This window comes from Gorilla gorilla, chromosome 14 (assembly GCF_029281585.2).
Source record: "Gorilla gorilla gorilla isolate KB3781 chromosome 14, NHGRI_mGorGor1-v2.1_pri, whole genome shotgun sequence".
In the NCBI taxonomy this organism is placed as follows: Eukaryota; Metazoa; Chordata; class Mammalia; order Primates; family Hominidae; genus Gorilla; species Gorilla gorilla.
In genome coordinates, this window is record NC_073238.2 from 35032224 (window position 1) to 35052314 (window position 20091).

At 40.6% G+C, this 20091-nt stretch overlaps 1 protein-coding gene across 1 annotated transcript in view; it reads right to left on the minus strand.

The window, feature by feature from the left end:
• Window positions 1-20091, minus strand: part of EEF1AKMT1 (EEF1A lysine methyltransferase 1) — a 45280-nt gene that overhangs the window by 10252 nt on the left and 14937 nt on the right. Inside the window, exon 2 of the mRNA XM_004054231.5 lies at window positions 18300-18462. Within this exon, the coding sequence (XP_004054279.1) occupies window positions 18300-18443 (144 nt within the window). The 5' untranslated portion in view covers window positions 18444-18462. The remainder of the gene's footprint in view (window positions 1-18299; window positions 18463-20091) is intronic.

The following is a 20091-nucleotide window of genomic DNA, read 5'->3' on the forward strand; positions in this document are numbered from 1 at the left end:
AGGTGGCACATCTGGAGCTGTTAGTTCCTCCCATCCAACGTTGTTCTTTCCTCCCGGTGGGTTGGTAATCTCGCCGGCTTAAGGAGTGAAGATGGAGACCTTCACGGTGAGTGTTACAGCTCATAAAGGCAACGCAGACCCAAACAGTGAGCAGTAATAACATTTATTGTGAAAACCAAAAGAACAAACTTTCCACAGCATGTAAGGCAACCCAAGAGGGTTGCCGCTGCTAAGTGGCGGCAGCCTGCTTTTATTCCCTTATCTGACCCCACCCACATCCTGCTGATTGGTCCATTTTACAGAGAGCTGATTGGCCCATTTTACAGAGAGCTGATTGGCCCATTTTACAGAGAGCTGATTGGTCTGTTTTGACAGGGTGCTGATTGGTGCATTTACAAACCTTGAGCTAGACACAGAGTGCTGATTGGTGCATTTACAATCCTCTAGCTAGACATAAAAGTTCTCCAAGTCCCCACCAGATTAGCTAGACACAGAGCACTGATTGGTGCACTTACAAACCTTGAACTAGACACAGAGTGCTGATTGGTGAGTTTACAATCCTTTAGCTAGACACAAAAGTTCTCCAAGTCCCCACTACATTTGCTAGACACAGAGCACTGATTGGTGTGTTTACAATCTTTTAGCTAGATACAGAGTGCTGATTGGTGCATTTACAATCCTCTAGCTAGACATAAAAGTTTTCCAAGTCCCCACCCGACTCAGGAGCCCAGCTGGCTTCACCTAGTGGATCCAGCACTGGGGCCACAGGCAGAGCTGCCCACTAGTCCCATGCCATGTGCCAGTGCTTCTCAGCCCTTGGGCAGTTGATGCAACTGGGCCCCGCAGAGAAGGGGCGGCACCCATCAGGGAGGCTCAGGCTGCGTGGGAGCCCATGGTGGGGGAGGAGGCTTGGGCATGGTGGGTTGTAGGTCCTGAGCCCTGCCCTGCGGGGAGGCAGCTGACGGCCGGCAAGAATTCAAGCACGGCGCAGGTGGGCCGGTAGTGCTAGGATCCGGCGCACCCTGCACAGCTGCTGGCCTAGGTGCTAAGCCCCTCACTGCCTGGGGCCAGCGGTGCCAGCCGGCTGCTCCGAGTGCAGGGCCTGCCAAGCCCGCACCCACCTGGAACTCGCGCTGGCCTGTGAGCGCCACGCGCAGCCCCAGTTTCCGCCCACGTCTCTCCCTCCACACCTCCCTGCAAGCGGAGGGAGCCGGCGCCGGCCTCGGCCAGCCCAGAGAGGGGCTCCCACAGTGCAGCGGCAGGCTGAAGGGCTCCTCAAGAGTGGCCAGAGTGGGCACTGAGGCCGAGGAGGCGCCAAGAGCAAGCGAGGGCTACCAGCACACTGTCACCTCTCAGTTGGACCTATCTGTGAATTTACTAAAAACCACTGACTTGCCGGGTGTGGTGGCTCACGCCTGTAATCCCAGCACTTTGGGAGGCCGAGGCAGGTGGGTCCTGAGGCCAGGAGTTGGAGCCAGCCCAGTTAACATGGTGAAACCCTGCTTCTACTAAAAATACAAAATATTAGCCAGGCGTGGTAGCATGTGCCTGTAATCCCAGCTACTCGGGAGACTGAGGCAGGAGAATCGCTTGAACCCGGGAGGCGGAGGTTGCAGTAAGCCAAGATTGCATCATTGCACTCCAGCCTGGGCGACAGAGCGAGACTCAGTCTCAAAACAAAAAAACCATTGACTTCTACACTTGTAAAAGGTGAATTTATGGTATGTGAATTATATCTCAACAAAACTGAGATCTGCTTAAATAAGGAGAGCTTTACTCAGAGTATGGAGGACTTTTGTGTACTTCCTTCCTGAATGGAGCTGCCTTTTTCCTTCTTTCTATGCTATGGTGGAGCTCTGGAGTTATCTTAGATTCTATTCTGTGTCTCTTTCTGGCTTTCCTACCCAAATTAGGGCATCCCAAAGCAGATTCTCCAGTTTGTTTAGTGAAAAATCCTCAGAGATTCAGCCTGGAGGTGAGTACCTCGGATTCTATGTATGCCTTCTGGATATGATCAGAAGAAGGGGAAGAGACCAACTGGCCCAAAGATGCCAGCAGGCCATCCTTTAATTACTCAGGCAGAAATCGGCCCATGAGCCACTTTTACCACTTATGTTCACAGGTTCTGAGTTTGGAACCCAGAGTCTCTGTTTCTTTTCTGGAAGACAGACTCTCATCTCTGCTCCAGTTCCCAGAGAGGCTGGTAGTTTTCTCTGCTGTTCCACAGACCATCTTACACCCACTTTCTTTCTTTCTTCCAGAAATTTACTGAAATTTCTGTCAATAGCATCCTTTGTTTGTTTGTTGTTTTTTAACATTGTAATTACTTTTTTTTTTTTTTGAGATGGAGTCTTGCTCTGTCGCCAGGCTGGAGTGCAGTGGTGCAATCTCAGCTCACTGCAACCTCCATCTCCCGGATTCAAGCAGTTCTCCTGCCTCAGCCTCCCGAGTAGCTGGGATTACAGGTGCACACCACCACGCCCAGCTAATTTTTGTATTTTTAGTAGAGATGGGGTCTCATCATGTTGGCCAAGATGGTCTCAATCTCTTGACCTCGTGATCTGCCTCCTCGGCCTCCCAAAGTGCTGGGATTACAGGGGTGAGCCACCGCGCCCAGCCTGTAATTACTTTTTAAAAACATCTTTACTCTTCATTCAATGAAAGAGAAAAGTGATCATTCATATGACCAGTCTACCATCTTGAGTCAGAAGGTAACAATCTTACTTAGTACACAACTTTTACCTCTTCAGACTTAACTTTGTAACCTAACATTGTAAGACATCATAGCTGAGTTTCTTAAATAAAACTAAGAAACTTACACTTGACCCTTCCAGAGTTTATTTCCCTTTTGATAGTGATTTAATTATTCCTGTTACAAACATGCTACAATGAGTATTCTAAATATTCCTTTTTGTATACATGTGCATATAAAAATCTCTGTGTAGAGATTTTTAGAAATGGAATTCGTGGTTGAAGGGCATATACAGTTAATATTTTGGCAGATATTGCCAAATTGCCCTCCAAAAAGGTTGGACCAATTAAAATGACTACTAACATTTTACTCTTAATTTGCATTTCCCTATTGTACAGTTGAGTATCTTTTCCTATATTTAATTTTAATTTTTATTTTTATTTTGTCAATTGTTGCTAGCATTTCCTAATTTTCCACTGGGTTTACTGTTTTATTATTGATTTGTAGAAGATCTTTATACAGTCTTTGAGAAAAAAAAATGACAGGTGTCAAATAGAACTAGCTTGCAACTAGTACCTAGGCCTAGATGTTCCCTACTTAACAGAAACTATTTCAAAGAACACCAACATCAGACTGAGTTATTCCTGTGATGGGGCAAGATAAAAGTATGACCATTCTGTAATCATATCTGAGTACAGATAAAACAAGAACACTGTGCAAATCACAAAAATGACCATGAATGTCTCTTTCCCAGGTAACATGAGTGCCTGCTGATACTTTACCAATTACACCTTTAACTCCATTTGATTCCTCACACCTCCTACATAATAATTATTCTGGCTTTCTGACAAAGTTGCTCCAACACCTAATGCAAGCCAAACTCACAGAATAATCTCCTCTTAGCTGCCTCTTACTGAGATGTCCCACAGGCTGCCCGTGGTCCTCAGCCTCTCTTGTTGCAACAAGTAACAGACCCCACTCTGCTTGCCTACAGGTGTGTTTCCTGGTATCTTTGGCTGGTGGGCATGGACATCTGGATATTAATCCTTTGCTCTCATGCATGAGACAAATATTTTCTCCTTGTCTTTCTCTTGTCTCTTAAACTTGTTTATGGTATCTTCTGTTATCAATAAGTTTATTTTGTCAATGTTATCAATCTTCTCCTTTATGATTCTTAGTTTTGACTTGTTTTTCTACCTTAGATCATAAAATATTATCCTATATTTTCTTTTAATACTTTTATTATTTATTTTTATTGAGACAGAGTCTCACTCTGTTGCCCAGCCTGGAGTGCAGTGGTGCAATCTCAGCTCACTACAACCTCCACCTCCGAAATTGAAGCGATTCTCCTGCCTCAGCCTCCCAAGTAGCTGGGATTACAGGTGTCCATTACTGGGCCTGGCTAATTTTTGTATTTTTAGTAGAGATGAGGTTTCACCATGTTAACCAGGCTGCTCTCAAACTCCTGACCTCAAGTGATCTGCCTGCCTTGGCCTCCCAAAGTGCTGGTATTATAAGCGTAAGCCAACGTGCCCGGCTAATACTTTTATTATTTTTATGTTTAGCTTTTTAATCCACCTTGACTTTAATTTTGTGTGTGGATTATAAAGATTGAATTTTTTTTCCAAATCTAGGATGCATCAGGACTCAATTTACATCTGTCACTTTCTCTCAGTGGGTTTCCTTGACTTCCCCTCCACCTCAAAAGTCTGGGGAGGTGTCTTGCATTTTGCTCCCAATTTTGCTCCAATCATCACTTTTGTCTTAGAATAGTTTGCTTGAGAGCAAGGGCAGTGTTTTATTTATTGTTACACTACACTTGACCTTGTGCTTTTTTTTTTTTCGTATTTTTATTTTACTTTAAGTTCTGGGATACATGTGCAGAATGTGCAGGTTTGTTGCATAGGTATACATATGCCATGGTGGTTTGGGGCACCAATCAACCCATCATGTAGGTTTTAAGCCCCACATGCATTAGGTATTTGTCCTAATGCTCTCCCTTCCCTTGTCCCCCACCCCCTGACAGGCCCCGCTGTGTGATGTTCCCCTCCCTATGTCCATGCCATGTGTTCTCATTGTTCAATTCCCACTTATGAGTGAGAACAAGTGGTGTTTGGTTTTCTGTTCCTGTGTTAGCTTGCTGAGAATGATGGCTTCCACCTTCATCCATATCCCTGCAAAGGACATGAACTCATCCTTTTTTATGGCTGCATAGTATTCCATGGTATATATGTGCCACATTGTCTTAATCCAGTCTGTCACTGATGGGCATTTGGGTTGGTTCCAAGTCTTTGCTACTGTAAACAGTGCTGCAATAAACATATGTGTGCATGTGTCTTTATAGCAGAATGACATAATCCTTTGGGTATATGCCCAGTAATGAGTCAAATGGTATTTCTCGTTCTAGAGCCTTGAGGAATCACCACACTGTTTTCCACAATGGTTGAACTAATTTACACTCCCACCAACAGTGTAAAAGCATTCCTATTTCTCCACAGCTGTGCCAGCCTGTTGTTTCCTGACTTTTTAATAATCACCATTCTAACTGGAGTGAGATGGTATCTCATTGTGGTTTTGATTTGCATTTCTCTAATGACTAGTGACGTTGAGCTTTTGTTCATATGTTTATCAGTCACATAAATGTCTTCTTTTGAGAAGTGTCTGTTCACATCCTTCGCCCACTTTTTGAAGGGGCTGTTTTTTTCTTGTAAATTTGTTTGTGTTCCTTATAGATTCTGGATATTAGACCTTTGTCAGATGAGTAGATTGCAAAAACTTTCTCCCATTCTGTAGGCTGCTGTTCACTCTGATGATAGTTTCTTTTGATGTGCAGAAGCTCTTTAGTTTAATTAGATCCCATTTGCCAATTCTGGCTTTTGTTGCCATTGCTTTTGGTGTTTTAGTCATGAAGTCTTTGCCCATGCCTACGTCCTGAATGGTATTGCCTAGGTTTTCCTCTAGGGTTTTTATGATTTGGGGTTTTACATTTAAGTCTTTAATTCATCTTCAGTTAATTTTTTTATAAGGTGTAAGGAAGGGTCCCAGTTTCTCTTTTCTGCATATGGCTAGCCAGTTTTCCCAGATCATTTATTAAATAGGGAATCCTTTCCCCATTGCTTGTTTTTGTCAGGTTTATCAAAGATCAGATGGTTGTAGATATGTGGTGGTATTTCTGAGATCTCTGTTCTGTTCCATTGGTCTATATATCTGTTTTGGCACCAGTGCCATGCTGTTTTGGTTACTAGCCTTGTAGTATAGTTTGAAGTCAGGTAGTGTGATACCTCCAGCTTTGTTCTTTTTGCTTAGGATTGTCTTGGCTATATGGGCTCTTTTTTCTTTCCATATGAAATTTAAAGTAGGTTTTTCTAATTCTGCAAAGAAAGTCAATGGTAGCTTGATGGGAATAGCATAGGATCTATAAATTACTTTGGGCAGTATGGCCATTTTCAAAATATTGATTCTTCCTATCCAAGGGCATGGAATTTTTTTCCATTTGTTTATGTTCTCTCTTATTTCCTTGAGCAGTAGTTTGTAGTTCTCCTTGAAGAGGTCCTTCACGTCCCTTGTAAGTTGTATTCCTAGGTATTTTCTTCTCTTTGTAGCAACTGTGAATGGGAGTTCACTCATGATTTGGCTCTCTGCTTGTCTATTATTGGACCTTTTAAAAGGTTTATCTGGATGGTCTTACTAATATGGAATGGTTCTAAATCACTCAAAACAAGATGGCAGGCCAGGCACGGTGGCTTACGCCTGTAATCCCAGCACTTTGGGAGGCTGAAGTGGGTAGATCATGAGGTCAGGAGTTCAAGACCAGCTTGGTCAAGATGGTGAAACCCCATCTCTTCTAAAAATACAAAAATTAGATGGGCATGGTGGCAGGAGCCTGTAATCCCAGCTACTTTGGAGGCTGAGGCAGAGAACTGCTTGAACCTGGGAGGCAGAGGTTGCAGTAAGCCGAGATTGTGCCACTGCACTCCAGCCTGGGTGACAGAGCGAGACTACGTCTCGAAAAAAATAAAAATAAAAATAAAAATAAAAATAAAACAAGATGGCATTCAAAATGACTATAACAATTAAAACAAGGTACAATTCAAAGTGGCACGTGGTATGAATGAAAACATTAATAACACATCTTTAAACCAATAAATATTTACTGAATATAATGAAAAAGAGAATTGCTTCAAATATTTCCCATCTGGATGTCTGCATGCTATTTACTGAATATTCACTCATAAGTCCACGTTTAAAATATTTCCAAAGACAAATATACATATACATGTGGGTATATGTATTAATTCATATCTACATCTGTCTATCCATTTTTTTTTTTTTTAGACGGAGTCTCACTCTTGTCGCCCAGGCTGGAGTGCAATGGCACAATGTTGGCTCACTGCAGCCTCCACTTCCCGGGTTCAAGTGATTCTCCTGCCTCAGCCTCCCAAGTAGCTGGGATTACAAGTCCATGCCACCACACCTGGCTATTTTTTGTATTTTTAGTGGAGACGGGGTTTCACCATGTTGGTCAGGCTGGTCTCGAACTCCTGACCTTGTGATCCACCTGCCTTGGCTTCCCAAAGTGCTGGGATTAGAGGCATGAGGCACCGTGCCTGGCCATGTCTATCCATTCTTATCTACAGGAAAAATGGCAGCTCTGACCTCTACCTCGGCAAAGGACATATGGAAGAAAGCCCCTAGCATACAGAGAATGGAAGGGCTTTGAGTTCACTTGATTTCGGAGGTGGCAGACAGTATCTGCTACCATGCACCATAAGTGGTAAGAGTTGTCTGCTGGTTGACTACTGAACTGCCCTTCTTCCTCACTCCAACACCATCAGGGCACAATGATAGATTTTGGCTCTCCTCATATCATTCCATAAAGATAAAGAGTCCCACTCCATTTTTTAAGATATTTGAAATACAACCTTATTCTGATTCTAAATGAAAAGGAATAAGAATGACAGTAACAAACAAGATTTCACCACTGAGCATTGTGATGTGACTGTAGCAGTCTTGTATTTGAAACTCAAGAAGGAATCAACTGCATTCCAAAACAGCTAAATATGCAAGTCTGAACAATTAAGGTATTTTTAAAACGGTGACATTTACTTTGAAGCCCATTCATCTCCAGCATCCCACAGATGAAGCACACGTTCCACTTACCTACATAATAAATGGGCATATTTGTTACCTACATAATAAATGTTGCACTGCTGATTATCACAGGACAAATAAAACTAGACTTCTGATGCTAGGCTCCAGCTTCATTCTCACAGGTTATCACCCTCATCAGGGAGATGATGATCTCTGAACAACTTCTATTTAAATCGTGCTCATATTGCACTGTTGATGCTGAGTCCATGACAGCCTCTGATGGGGCAAGGGCAGGTATGGCAACAAACTCCAAATTAGGGTCTCCAATAAGCTTCCTAGCAAGCCAGAGGAAGAGCTTATCAAAGTTGCAGTAACTTTTGGCAGAAATGTCATAGTACTGAAGATTCTTCTTTTGGTGGAAGAGAACGGATTTTGCCTTCACTTTCCTGTCCTTTATACCCACTCAGTTGCCCTCAACACAATGGGGATGTTTTCACATAATCGTACCAGATCTCTGTGCCAGTTAGGCACATTCTTTTCTTTTTTTTTTTTTTGAGATGGAGTGTCTCTCTGTCACCCAGGCTGGAGTGCAATGGCACGATCTCAGCTCACTGCAGCCTCCACCTCCCAGGTTCAAGAGATTCTTCTGCCTCAGCCTCCCAAGTAGCTGGGATTACAGGCACATGCCACCATGCCTGGCTAATTTTTCTATTTTTGTAGAGACGGGGTTTCACCATGTTGGCCAGGCTGGTCTTAAACTCCTGACCTCAGGTGATCTGCCCACCTCGGCCTCCCAAAGTGCTGGGATTACAGGCGTAAGCCACCACAGGATCTCGGCATATTCTTGTAAGTAACTCTCGATATCACATCAAACATTATAATGGCATGCTGGGCTTGGATATAATAGCCATCTCTCACTCCACCAAATTTCTTCTGGCCAGCTGTATCCCATACAACGAATGGGTCCTCTGTTGGTGTGCAACACAAGGCAATGAACCTCAGTACCCAAGGTAGCTATGTATGTCTCAAATTCACCAATTGACATTTCATAAATGTAGTTTTTCCAGTACCACCATCACCAACCAATACAAGTTTGAACTGGACCTGGGACTCTCCTTGGGCAGTCATCATGATGTTCCTTCCAGAATCATCTTTGTGCCTGTCCAACTGAGGAGAACCCTGCTCTTAATATGTTACATGAACATGGCTTTAAAAGTCAAAAGCAGGCCGGGCGTGGTGGCTCACGCCTGTAATCCCAGCACTTTGGGAGGCCGAGGCGGGCGGACCATGAGGTCAGGAGATTGAGACCGTCCTGGCTAACATGGTGAAACCCCGTCTCTACTAAAAATACAAAGAAATTAGCCTGGCGTGGTGGCGGGCGCCTGTAGTCCCAGCTACTCAGGAGGTGAGGCAGGAGAATGGCATGAACCCAGGAGGCGGAGCTTGCAGTGAGCAGAGATCGCACCACTGCACTCCAACCTGGGTGACAGAGCTAGACTCTGTCCAAAAAAAAAAAAAAAAAAAAAGTCAAAAGCACTACTAGGCTTATAAAGAAAAACAATAGTCTTCTATCCCATGACCCCCTGCCATTGAGCCTCACTCCTCAGAAGCAACCATTTTCCACTCTTGGCTCTTTCTCTGATCATTTATTGCCACATCTCTAAATACTACGTTTTAAATGCTATCCCTTGATAATCCACCTATATATACTATGTATTTATTATGATAGATGAGGATTTTGCTCTCTCATACACATCATTTGCCTTTTCTTCACCCTCCTAATGTATAGGTTTTTTTTTGTTTGTTTTTTGTTTTTTGTTTTTGAGACAGAGTCTCACTCTGTCACCCAGGCTGGCATGCAGTGGTATGATCTCAGCTCACTGCAACCTCTGCCTCCCAGGCTCAAATGATCCTCCCACCTCAGCCTCCCAAGTAGCTGGGACTACAGGCACGCGCCACCATACCTGGCTAATTTTTGTATTTTGAGTAGACATGGGATTCGCCATGTTGGCCAGTATGGTCTCAAACTCCTGACCTCAGGAGATCTACCCCACTAAGCCTCCCAAAGTGGGTAGAATTACAGGCGTGAGCCACCATGCCCAGCCCCAATGTAGTTTTAAAGCAAGTTTTGGTTAGTTAGAATTAAGTGTCAGTGTTCATTATTGAGCCAAGTGGTATACTATAATTGCTTTTCCTTTCAGTAGAATTCCTTTTTCTTTTTCCTAGAGTAAGTAAATGCATGACTGTTTCATTTGCTTGGTTAGTTTGTATTTATCCCTAATTCTTCTAACATCCTCTATTGGCCTTTCAATACAATTTTCTACATATTGGATATCCTATCACTTTTGTATTTCCCCTGAAGATCTCTGTCCTGGAACATGCCATCCTCCTACTACAATGTAGATTGGCTGCTCTCCAGACTTGCAGCACAACCGTTACACTGGGACATTCTGTGTCACCATCATCCTGGGAATTCCCTCTCCTACTATATGCATCAGATTTCCTATTCCTTGGAGCTCTTGTCTTCTTTCTTCTCACTTGCAGCAAACCCTCCTGCAGCTCTTGAGAAGTACACAAGAGGTCAATGTAATGAGACTTGTCATATCTAAAATGTTTTTATTTTATCCTCACACGAGTAATAGTTTAGCTGGGTATAGAATTCTAGGCTACAGTTGGGTGTGGTAGTATGTGTATAATCCCAGCTACTCAGGAAGCTGAGTTGAGGATTGCTTGAGCCCAGGAGTTTGAGACTAGCCTGGGCAACATAGTGAGACTCCATTTCAAAAAAAGAAAGAAAAGAAAAGGAAAAATAATTCTAGGGTGAACAAAATTTTCACTCAAAATATTGAATGTATCACTCTATTTTTAAAAGTTTCTAATAAAGCTATTGAGAAGTGCAATGTAACTCATAGTCCGAAGACTTTGTAGGAGACCGTTTTTCTTCTGGAAGGCTCTAGGATGTTCTTTGTCATCTATATCCAGAATTTTCATAGTCATCATAATCATGTATCTTAATGAGGGTCTTCAGTTCTGGGAAATTTCTAATATTCTTTAAAGCTTTCCTTCCCTCTTCATTTTTTGTTCTGTTTTTCTGGAATCTTATTTGTTGAATATTGAGCCTCCTGGATTTATCTGCTAGTTTTCCAATGTCTTCTTTCCTATTTGTACATATTTATGGGATACATGTGATATTTTGTTACATGCACAGAATGTGTAATGATCAAGTCAGGGTATTTAGGGTATCCACCACCTTGAGTATTTATCACGTGTTGGGAACATTTCAAGTCCTCTCTGCTAGCTATATTGCAATATACAATACACTAAGTGTTAACTATAGTCACCCTACTGTGTTATAGAACATCAGATCTTATTCCTTCTATTTAGCTATATGTTTGTACTCATTTACCAATCTCTTTTCATCACCCCCACCCCACCTTCCCAGCCTCTGGTATCTATCATTCTATTCTCTATCTCCATGACATCAACATTTTTAGCCTTCGCATATAAAAACATGCAATATTTGTCTTTCTGTGCCTGGCTTATTTCACTTAACATAATGACCTCCCGTTCCATCCACTTTGCTGCAAATGACATAATTTCACTACTTTTTATGGCTAAACAGTATTCCATTGCGTATATACACCACATTTTCTTTATCCATTAATTTATTGATGGACAGGTTGATTCCTATCCTTGTTATTGTGAATAGTGCTGCAAGAAACATGAGGAGCAGGTACGTTTTTGATATACTAATTTCTTTTCCTTTGAATAAATGTTCAGTAGTGAGACTGCTAGGTCATATGGTAATTCTGGTTTTAGTTTTTTGAGAAATCACCATACTGTTTTCCACAGTAGCTATAGTAATTTACATTCCCACCAATGGTGTATAAGAGTTCCCTTTCCTCCACACCCTTACCAGTACCTGGTATTTTTAATCTTTTTAACAATAGCCATTCTGGGATAACATTACATCTCACTGTGGTTTTGATTTGCATAACCTTAATGATTAGTAATGTTGAGCTCTTCCTCATATACCAGTTGGTCATTTGTATGTCTTCTTTTGAGAAATGTCTATTCAGGTCCTCTGCCCATTTTAATGGGATTATTTGGTTTTGAAATTTTAGTTGAGTTTCTTATATATTCTAGATACGAGTCCCTTGTCAGATGAATAGCTTTCAAATATTTTACACATCTCAATGGGTTGCCTCTCCATTCTGCTGATTGTTTCCTTTGCTGTGTAGAAGCATTTAAATTTCATACAGTCCCATTTGTCTATTTTTGTTTCTTGTGCTTTTGAGGTCTTAGCCATAAAATCTTTGCCTAGACCAACGTTCTGAAGTGTGTCCCTTATGTTTTTGTCTAGAAGTTTTATAGTTTCAGGACATATGCTTAAGTCTAATCCATCTTGAGTTGACTTTTGCATATGGTGAGAGATAGGGGTCCTGTTTCATTCTTCTGCATATGGATATCTAATATTTCTAGCACCATTTATTGAAGAGGTGTCCTTTCCCCTTGGCACCTTTGTCGAAAATCAGTTGGCTATAGATATGTGGATTAATTTCTGGGTTCTCTATTCTGTTCCATTGGTCTATGTGTCTGTTGTAATACAGATACCATGCTGTTTTGGTTACTACAGCCTTGTAACATCATTTGAACTCAGGTAGTGTGATGCCTCCACCCTTGTTCTATTCGCTCAGGATTGCTTTGGCCATTCAGGCTGTTTTTGGGTTCCATAGGAATTTCAGGACTTTTTTTTTTCTGTGAAAAATGGCATTAGTATTGATAGGGATTGTACTGGATATATACATTGCTTTGGGTATAATCATTTTAACTACGATTATTCTTTCAATCTGTGAGCACGGGATGTCTTTCCATTTGTTGGTGTCTTCAATTTCTTTCCTCAGAGTTTTGTAGTCTTCCTTGTAGACACCTTTCACCTCCTTGGTTAAATTTATTACTAGGTATTTCTTTTTTTTGTAGCTATTGTAAACAGGATTGCCTTCTCGATTTCTTTCTCAGCTAGTTCATTACTGGTGTATGGAAATGCTACTGATTTTTGTATGTTGATTTTGTATCCTGCAATCTTATTGAATTTATAAGATCTAAAAGTATTTTCCTGGAGTCTTTAGGTTTCTCTAGGTGTAAGATCATGTCATGTCATCTATAAAGAGGGACAATTTGACTTCCTCTTTTCCAATTTAGATGCTTTTTATTTCTTTTTGTTGCCCGATTGTCCTAGTTAGGACTTCCAGTACTATGTTAAATAGCAGTGGTGGAAGTGGGCATGCTTATCTTATTCCTGATCTTAGAGGAAAGACTTTCAGCTTTTCCCCATTCAGTATGATGTTAGCTGTGGTTTTATCATATATAGCCTTTATTATGATGAGGTATGTTCCTTTATGCCTAGTTTGTTGAGAGTTTTTATCATGAAGGGATGTTGAATTTTTTAAAATGCTTTTTCTGCAGCTATTGAGATGATCATATAATATTTGTCCTTCAGTCTGTTGATGTGGTGTATTATGTTTGTTGATTTGCAGGTGTTGAACCTTCCTTGAATCTCCAGGATAAATCCCACTTAATCATGGTGTAATATTTTTTTGATGTACTATTGGGTTCTATTTACTAGTATTTTGTTGAGGACTTTTGTGTCTATATTCATCTGGGATACTGGCCTGTAATTTTCTTTATTTCTTACATTATTGTCTGGTTTTGGTGTCAGGATAATGCTGGCCTCATAGAATGAATTAGGGAGAATTCTCTCCACTTCAAACTTCTGGAATAATTTAAAGATAATTGGTATTGATTATTCTTTTTAAGTTTGGTAGAATTCAGCAGTAAAGTCATCTGGTCCTGGACTTCAGTTGTAATGTCCCCTTTATTTCTGATTTTATTTATTTTTGTCTTTTGTTTTTTTTCTTGGTTAGTCTAGCTAGTAGTTTACTGGTTTTCCCTATGTTTTCAAAAAGCCAACTTTTCATTGATCCATTGAATATTTTTTATTCTGCATTTTGTTTAGTTCTGTCTGCTCTTCATTATTTCTTTCCTTCTACTCATTTTGGGACTGGTTTGTTCTTGCTTTTCTAGTTTCTTAAGGTGCATTGTTAGATTATTTATTTGAAACCTTCCTACTTTCTAGATGTAGATTTTTATTGCTATAAACATCACTCTTAGCACTGTTTTTGCTGTATTCCATAGATTTTGGTATGTTGTGTTTTGATTTTCCATTGTTTCAGGAAATTTTTGGACTTCCTCTTTAATTTCATCCCTGACCTAATGATCATTCAGGAGCATATTTAAATTCCCTGTATTTTTAGTTTCCAAAGTTTCTCCTGTTATTGATTTCTAGTTTTATTGTGTTATGACCTGAGAAGATATCTGACATTTCAATTTTTCAAAAATTGTTGAGACTTGTTTTCTGTCCAAACATAACCACATGGAACTGGAGAAGGTTCCATGTGATGATGAGAAGAATGCATATTCTGTAGCTGTTGGATGCTATGTTCTGCAAACGTCTCTTAAATCCATTGGTCTAAAGTGCAGTTTAAATACAATGTTTCTTTGTTAATTTTCTATGTAGATGATCTATCTAATGTTGGAGTATCCAGCTATTACTGTATTCGTGCCTATCTCTCCTTTTAGATGTAATAAGATCTGCTTTATACATCAGGTGCTCCAGTGTTGGGTCCATATATGTTTGGAATCATTGTTTACTCTAGCTGAACTGATCCCTTTATCATTATATGATAACCTTGTTTCTTTGTACTGTTTTTTTACTTAAAATCTGCTTTATCTGATATAAGCACAGCTAGTCCTGCTTGTTTTTGGTTTCCTTGTGCATGGAATATCTTTTTTTTTCCATCCCTTTACTTTCAGTCTGTATGTCTTTACAGGTGAGATGAGTTTCTTGTAGGCAGCATATAGGCGGATCAGGTTTTTTTTTCTTTAAATCTGTTCAGGCAGTCTCTATCTTCTAAGAGGAAAGTGTAATCCATTTACATTCAAGGTTGTTGATATGTGAGGGCTTATTCCTATCATTCTATTAATTTATTTCTGGTTATCTTGTATATCCTTTGTTCCTTTCTTTCTCTCTTATTGTTTATCATTATGGTTTGGTGGTTTTCTGTGTTTGCTTTACCAGTGGGTTTTATACTTTAGTGTATTTCCATGATGGTAGATTTCATCCTTTTGCTTCAATGCATAGGACTCCTTTAAGTATTTCTTGCAGGGCTGGTCTAGAGGTGATGAATTTCCTCAGCTTTTACTTGTCTGGGAGTCTTGATTTCTCTTTCATTTATGAAGAATAATTTTGCTGGGTATAGAATCTTTTGTTGGCAGTTTTTTTTTTCTTTTTTTTTTTTCTTTCAATATTTTGAATATATCACCCCATTCCCTCCTGGCATGTAAGATTTCTGCTGAGAATATGCTGTTAGTCTGATGAAGTTTCCCTTTTAAGTGACTAGTCACTTTTGTCTTGCTGTTTTTAGAATTCTCTCTTTGACTTTGGACTTCTGACAGTTTGACAATAATGTGGCATGAAGAATGCTTTTTTGAATTTAATCTATTTGGGAATCTCTAAGCTTCCTGTATCTGGATGTGTAAATCTCTTGCTAGACTTGGGAAGTTTTCAGCTATTATTCCATGAAATAGGTTTTCGATCTCTTTTGTCTTCTCTTTGCCTTCTGGGACCCTGAAAAATTTTTAAAAGCCGGGCACGGTAGCTTCTGCCTGTAATCCCAGTACTTTGGGAGGCCAAGGCAGGCAGATCATTTCAAGGCCAGCCTGGCCAACATGGTAAAACCCTGTCTCTACCAAAAATACAAAAAAAAAAAAAAAAATCACTAGGTGTAGTGGCACACTCCTGTAGGCACAAGAATCGCTTGAACCAGGGAGGCAGAGGTTGTAGTGAGCCGAGATGGCACCACTGCACTCCAGCCTGGGTGACAGAGTGGGACTCCGCCTCGGAGAAAAAGAAAATTAAAAAAAAAAATTGGCCACTTATGGTTTTCCTTTACGTCATGTAGGGGAAGATGGAGCCAGGCTGAGCAGGCCTGTACTCAGGATTCCCGGTGGGAACAGCAGTAGCTGTGCTATTCTTAGGGAGCGTGGTGTGGCTTTCAGTGGCAGCAGCTATAAACAGGAGGTTGGGAAGTGCACACTTTGGCTCTAGTCATGGCTATAAGCAGGGTAGCTTTTCCTAAGGGAACTTTTAATTGTGCAGTGATCCTGCTACTACTGGCAGTGGGGTTGCTTGCTGCCAATGGCTCACACTTCAGCCCTGGTGGCAGCAGACCACAGCAACCTCAGCTGAGTCTGGGGGAAGTCAATGGGGGTCCAGAGATGTGGAGATGCAGGGGCTGCTGGGTGTCATGGCAGGATGCAGTCTTGTGGGAGCTGGGCTCTCAAAATGGTGCCTTGTGTGGGACTTGGCATGTGCTCCCTATCTGGAGCAATGCCATCACGTGGTCTCCAGGCAGTTCCCTATGTTTGCCTCAGGGCCTTCATGGGCCAAAAGGGCTCTTCTGTGGCTAGAACTGCAGAATCCTTGGTGGGAATATAAACTGCTAGAAGTCACTCACTTAGCCTTTCCCCACAATGGGGAGCCTCTCCAGGATCCTAATTGATCCCTGTCAAGCAGGCTGCCTCACTTCCTCTCCTTCCTCACCTTAGGTGTTTCCTGTCACTTCCCTGTTGAATTCCAGCATTCTCTCTAAGGTAATCTATTTGAAGTGAGATTATTGGCTCAATATTTTGGTTCTTATTTGTGGAGGAGGCAAGTACCCAATACCTCTAGTCAGACATCATGGCTAAATCTTGTCTGTCAATTTTTATGCTTTCTATATTTCCTCAATTTTATAATCAAAACAAAGTTTCAAAATTAGAAAAGGTGTTAATTCTAAGCAGTGGGATTGGACTAGTTTTCATAATTAGAAAAAAAGTACATAGTATTTTAAAAATTAAGCAGAAGGAAAAAAGAAAAAGACCACCTCAAGAATAATGCAGTACTTCAAATTTCCTATACTTGTTAGTTACAGAAGCATCAAGCTAGAAGGTAAACAGACATAAAGAAGGGAAACAGTGAGAAAGAGGCTTTAGAATAAGTGGAACATGTGGAAAAAATGGAAATAAACATGTTTATCACAGTTAGTTTCAAACAGGGTAAATAGGAAAAGTTTATATAACTCAGAGATCCAAACTGGACACAAAAATATTAAAGACTATCAAAAATGATAAGCATACAGAAGCTTCCTTCCAGTTGCAAAGTGTTGAAGATACACCTATTATCAAGGGGTAGTCACAGACAAACTTCAAGCCTTTTCTGTTTCCCAACTATTTCCTTTAAAAAAAAAAATTATAGGTTCCAGGTCATGTTAGGAGTTTCCTTCAACTCATTTTTTTCTAATCCCTATTGTAATTCAGATGATAAAAATATAATTGAAATATACATTATACACCAGAAACTATTAGTATCTTCTTTAAATTTCCTTCTCATCAATTTTTCAATACATGTTTAAGTTTGGTTCCCCAATTTCCGGCAATGATAATATTTTCTCTTTCCACCAGGATTTCTGGGGTCCATAAAAACCGGTGGGGTGTATCTGTAGCCAAAAATGAAGCAGAAGTTTGTATTGGATGTAATAACGTATTATTGACAGAGGCAGACAAATGCCTAGGCAGATGGGGTGGGTCCCCAGTAAAACCCCGCCTCCAAGATGAAGACAGTTTAAAGCCTGAAAGCCAAGCTACAAGTTAAATCCTTGGACCAGATTGAGAACTTGTCCTCCTGTTTGCACACTTTCCTCTGATTGTTCTCCACCCTTTACCTATTTTACATATACTTACCCTTTCCTACTTGTTTTTTCTACACTGTTGTGCCCACCTTTGAGTGGTGCCTTCACCTTTACCTTTTTTGCATACTCACAAACCAACAGCACACACTCCCCATTCTGAGTCCATAAAGGGCCCCAGACCCAACCACATGGGGTAACCATCCCCTAAACCTGCATCCTGTCTCTGCTGAAAGCAGTTTTCATCACTCATTAACATTCTTCCCCACCCTCTTCACCCTCCAATGTCCCTCATATCCTCATTCTTCTTGGACGCAGTAGAACTTGGGAACCGCCGAACGTGGGTACGAGCTATAACACAGCCAAGCTGGGGCATACCAGTGTGGCCGAGCAAGGCCCAGGAGGGGTGTTGCCAGCTGAGGGTCCCCGGCTTGCAAAGTGACCAAGAGGAGAAATCCTGCATCATTATCTCCTTATCTGAAAAACCCCATCTTCTGATCACCAACCAGCCTGATAGTCAGAATCAAGAACAGCTGTTCAAGAAAAGCTGTTACACTGTTCTAAAATGTTCACTGACTGCTTTCTGTCTTAGCTCCCCATAGAGAAGTTCAGATCCCAAATGACAGGTGACAGAGATTCCGGTTTTAGGTGAGACAGACAAACACTGGACTAATGCACAGAGTAGGTTCCACATCAATACTTCCTGATGGCTGTGAAATGCATTTACTTACCCAATTCTCTTCTATTATTCCAATGTTATATTTATCATCCTCGCCTGGCTCAATTTGTTGCTTTTGCTCAGCATAAAATTCCTGGAGAGCTGCTAAGGCATGGGCAGAAAGCTGGGGTGTCTCATCATCTTCCAAATCACTCATTTCACAAGTTGTTTATAACCTGCAGATCAAGAAATAAATGTTCTGTGCAGATTTTGTTTCCCCTTCCCAGCCAGTAATAATTTTTAAAAATTTTTATTTAACAGCAAGGATCCAAACTGAAGTGAGTTTTATACAAGTAAACCAAAAATAAATTTCTAAGCCCCCCAGCCAACTGAATAAATCCCTCTTCTGTGGCCAAGTAAACCTGAAAAACCAGGCCACGATGGGAAGGACATGTCTCATTATACTCTCCTTCCTTTGTAATTCAGACACAACTGACCAGTATAAACATTAAAACAGAGATCTTAAGAGTGACAAAACAGACTCTTTGTAGCAATAAGATATCAAATTCCAATCTGACTCTAGTATAGTACACACAACAGGTAACAGGCCCCGAAAGAAGTTGAAGTATTTTATCCCCAAATATATTTTTTGACAGATTTTGAAATGGCCCTGCAAAGCTGTCTCCTGTGGAGAAAATCTACAAACTGCAGATAATCCCCTTCCCTTTCCAGGTCTTCTCCTGACCCAGGAGAAATTAATTAAGAGTCTGGCACCTTTTTCGGTCTGATAGAGGCATTTAGCATCTATTCTCTCTGAAGCCTGCTGCCTGCAGGCTTCGTCTACATAATAATAAGAACCTTGGTCTCCAGAACCCCTTATCTTAATCCAGACACTCCTTTCCATTGATTCCAAGATAATAACTTAACTCTTTCAACCAACTGCCAATCAAAACAATTTTTGAATCTACCTATGACCAGGAAGCCCTCCACTTCCAGTTGTCCTGCCTTTCTGGACCAAACCAATATATACCTTACATGTACTGATTGATGTCTTATGTCTCCTTAAAATATATAAAGCCAATTTCTTCTGAATAATTTTATTTATATACATACATCAAACAAATTATGGCATATAAATCATGTATCAGTATTTTGGCTAGCTTATATATCCTCAGTATGAAAAACAGATGGTCGACATAAGAGTAGATCATACTGCCCAAAGCAATCTACAGATTCAATACAATTCCTAACAAATTACAAACATCATTTTTCACAGAATTAAAAAAAATTCTAAAATTCATATGGAACCAAAAAAGAGAATGAATAGCCAAAGCAATCCTAAGCAAAAAGAACAAAGCTAGAAGCATCCCACTACCTGACTTCAAACTATACTACAAGGCTATAATAACCAAAACAGCATGGTAGAGATAAAAAAACAGATACATAATCAATGGAATACAATAGAGAACCCAGAAATAAAGCCACACACGTACAATCAACTGGTCTTCGACCAAGTCAACAAAATAAACAATGGGGAAAGGATATTCTATTCAATAAATGGTGCTGGGAAAACTAGCTAGCCATTTGCAGAAGAGTAAAACTGGACGCCTACCTCTCACCAGATAGAAACATTAACTCAAGATGTATTAAAGACTGAAATGTCACACCTGAAACTATAAAAACTCAAGGAGAAAACTTAAGAAAAAACTCTTTTGGACATTGGCTTAGGCAAAGAATTTATGACAGACCTCAAAAGTAATTGCAACAAAATCAAAAATTGACCAATGGTAAAGCTCTGCACAGCAAAAGCAACAATCAACAAAGTAAACAGACAACCTACAGAATCAGAAAAAATATTTGCAAAC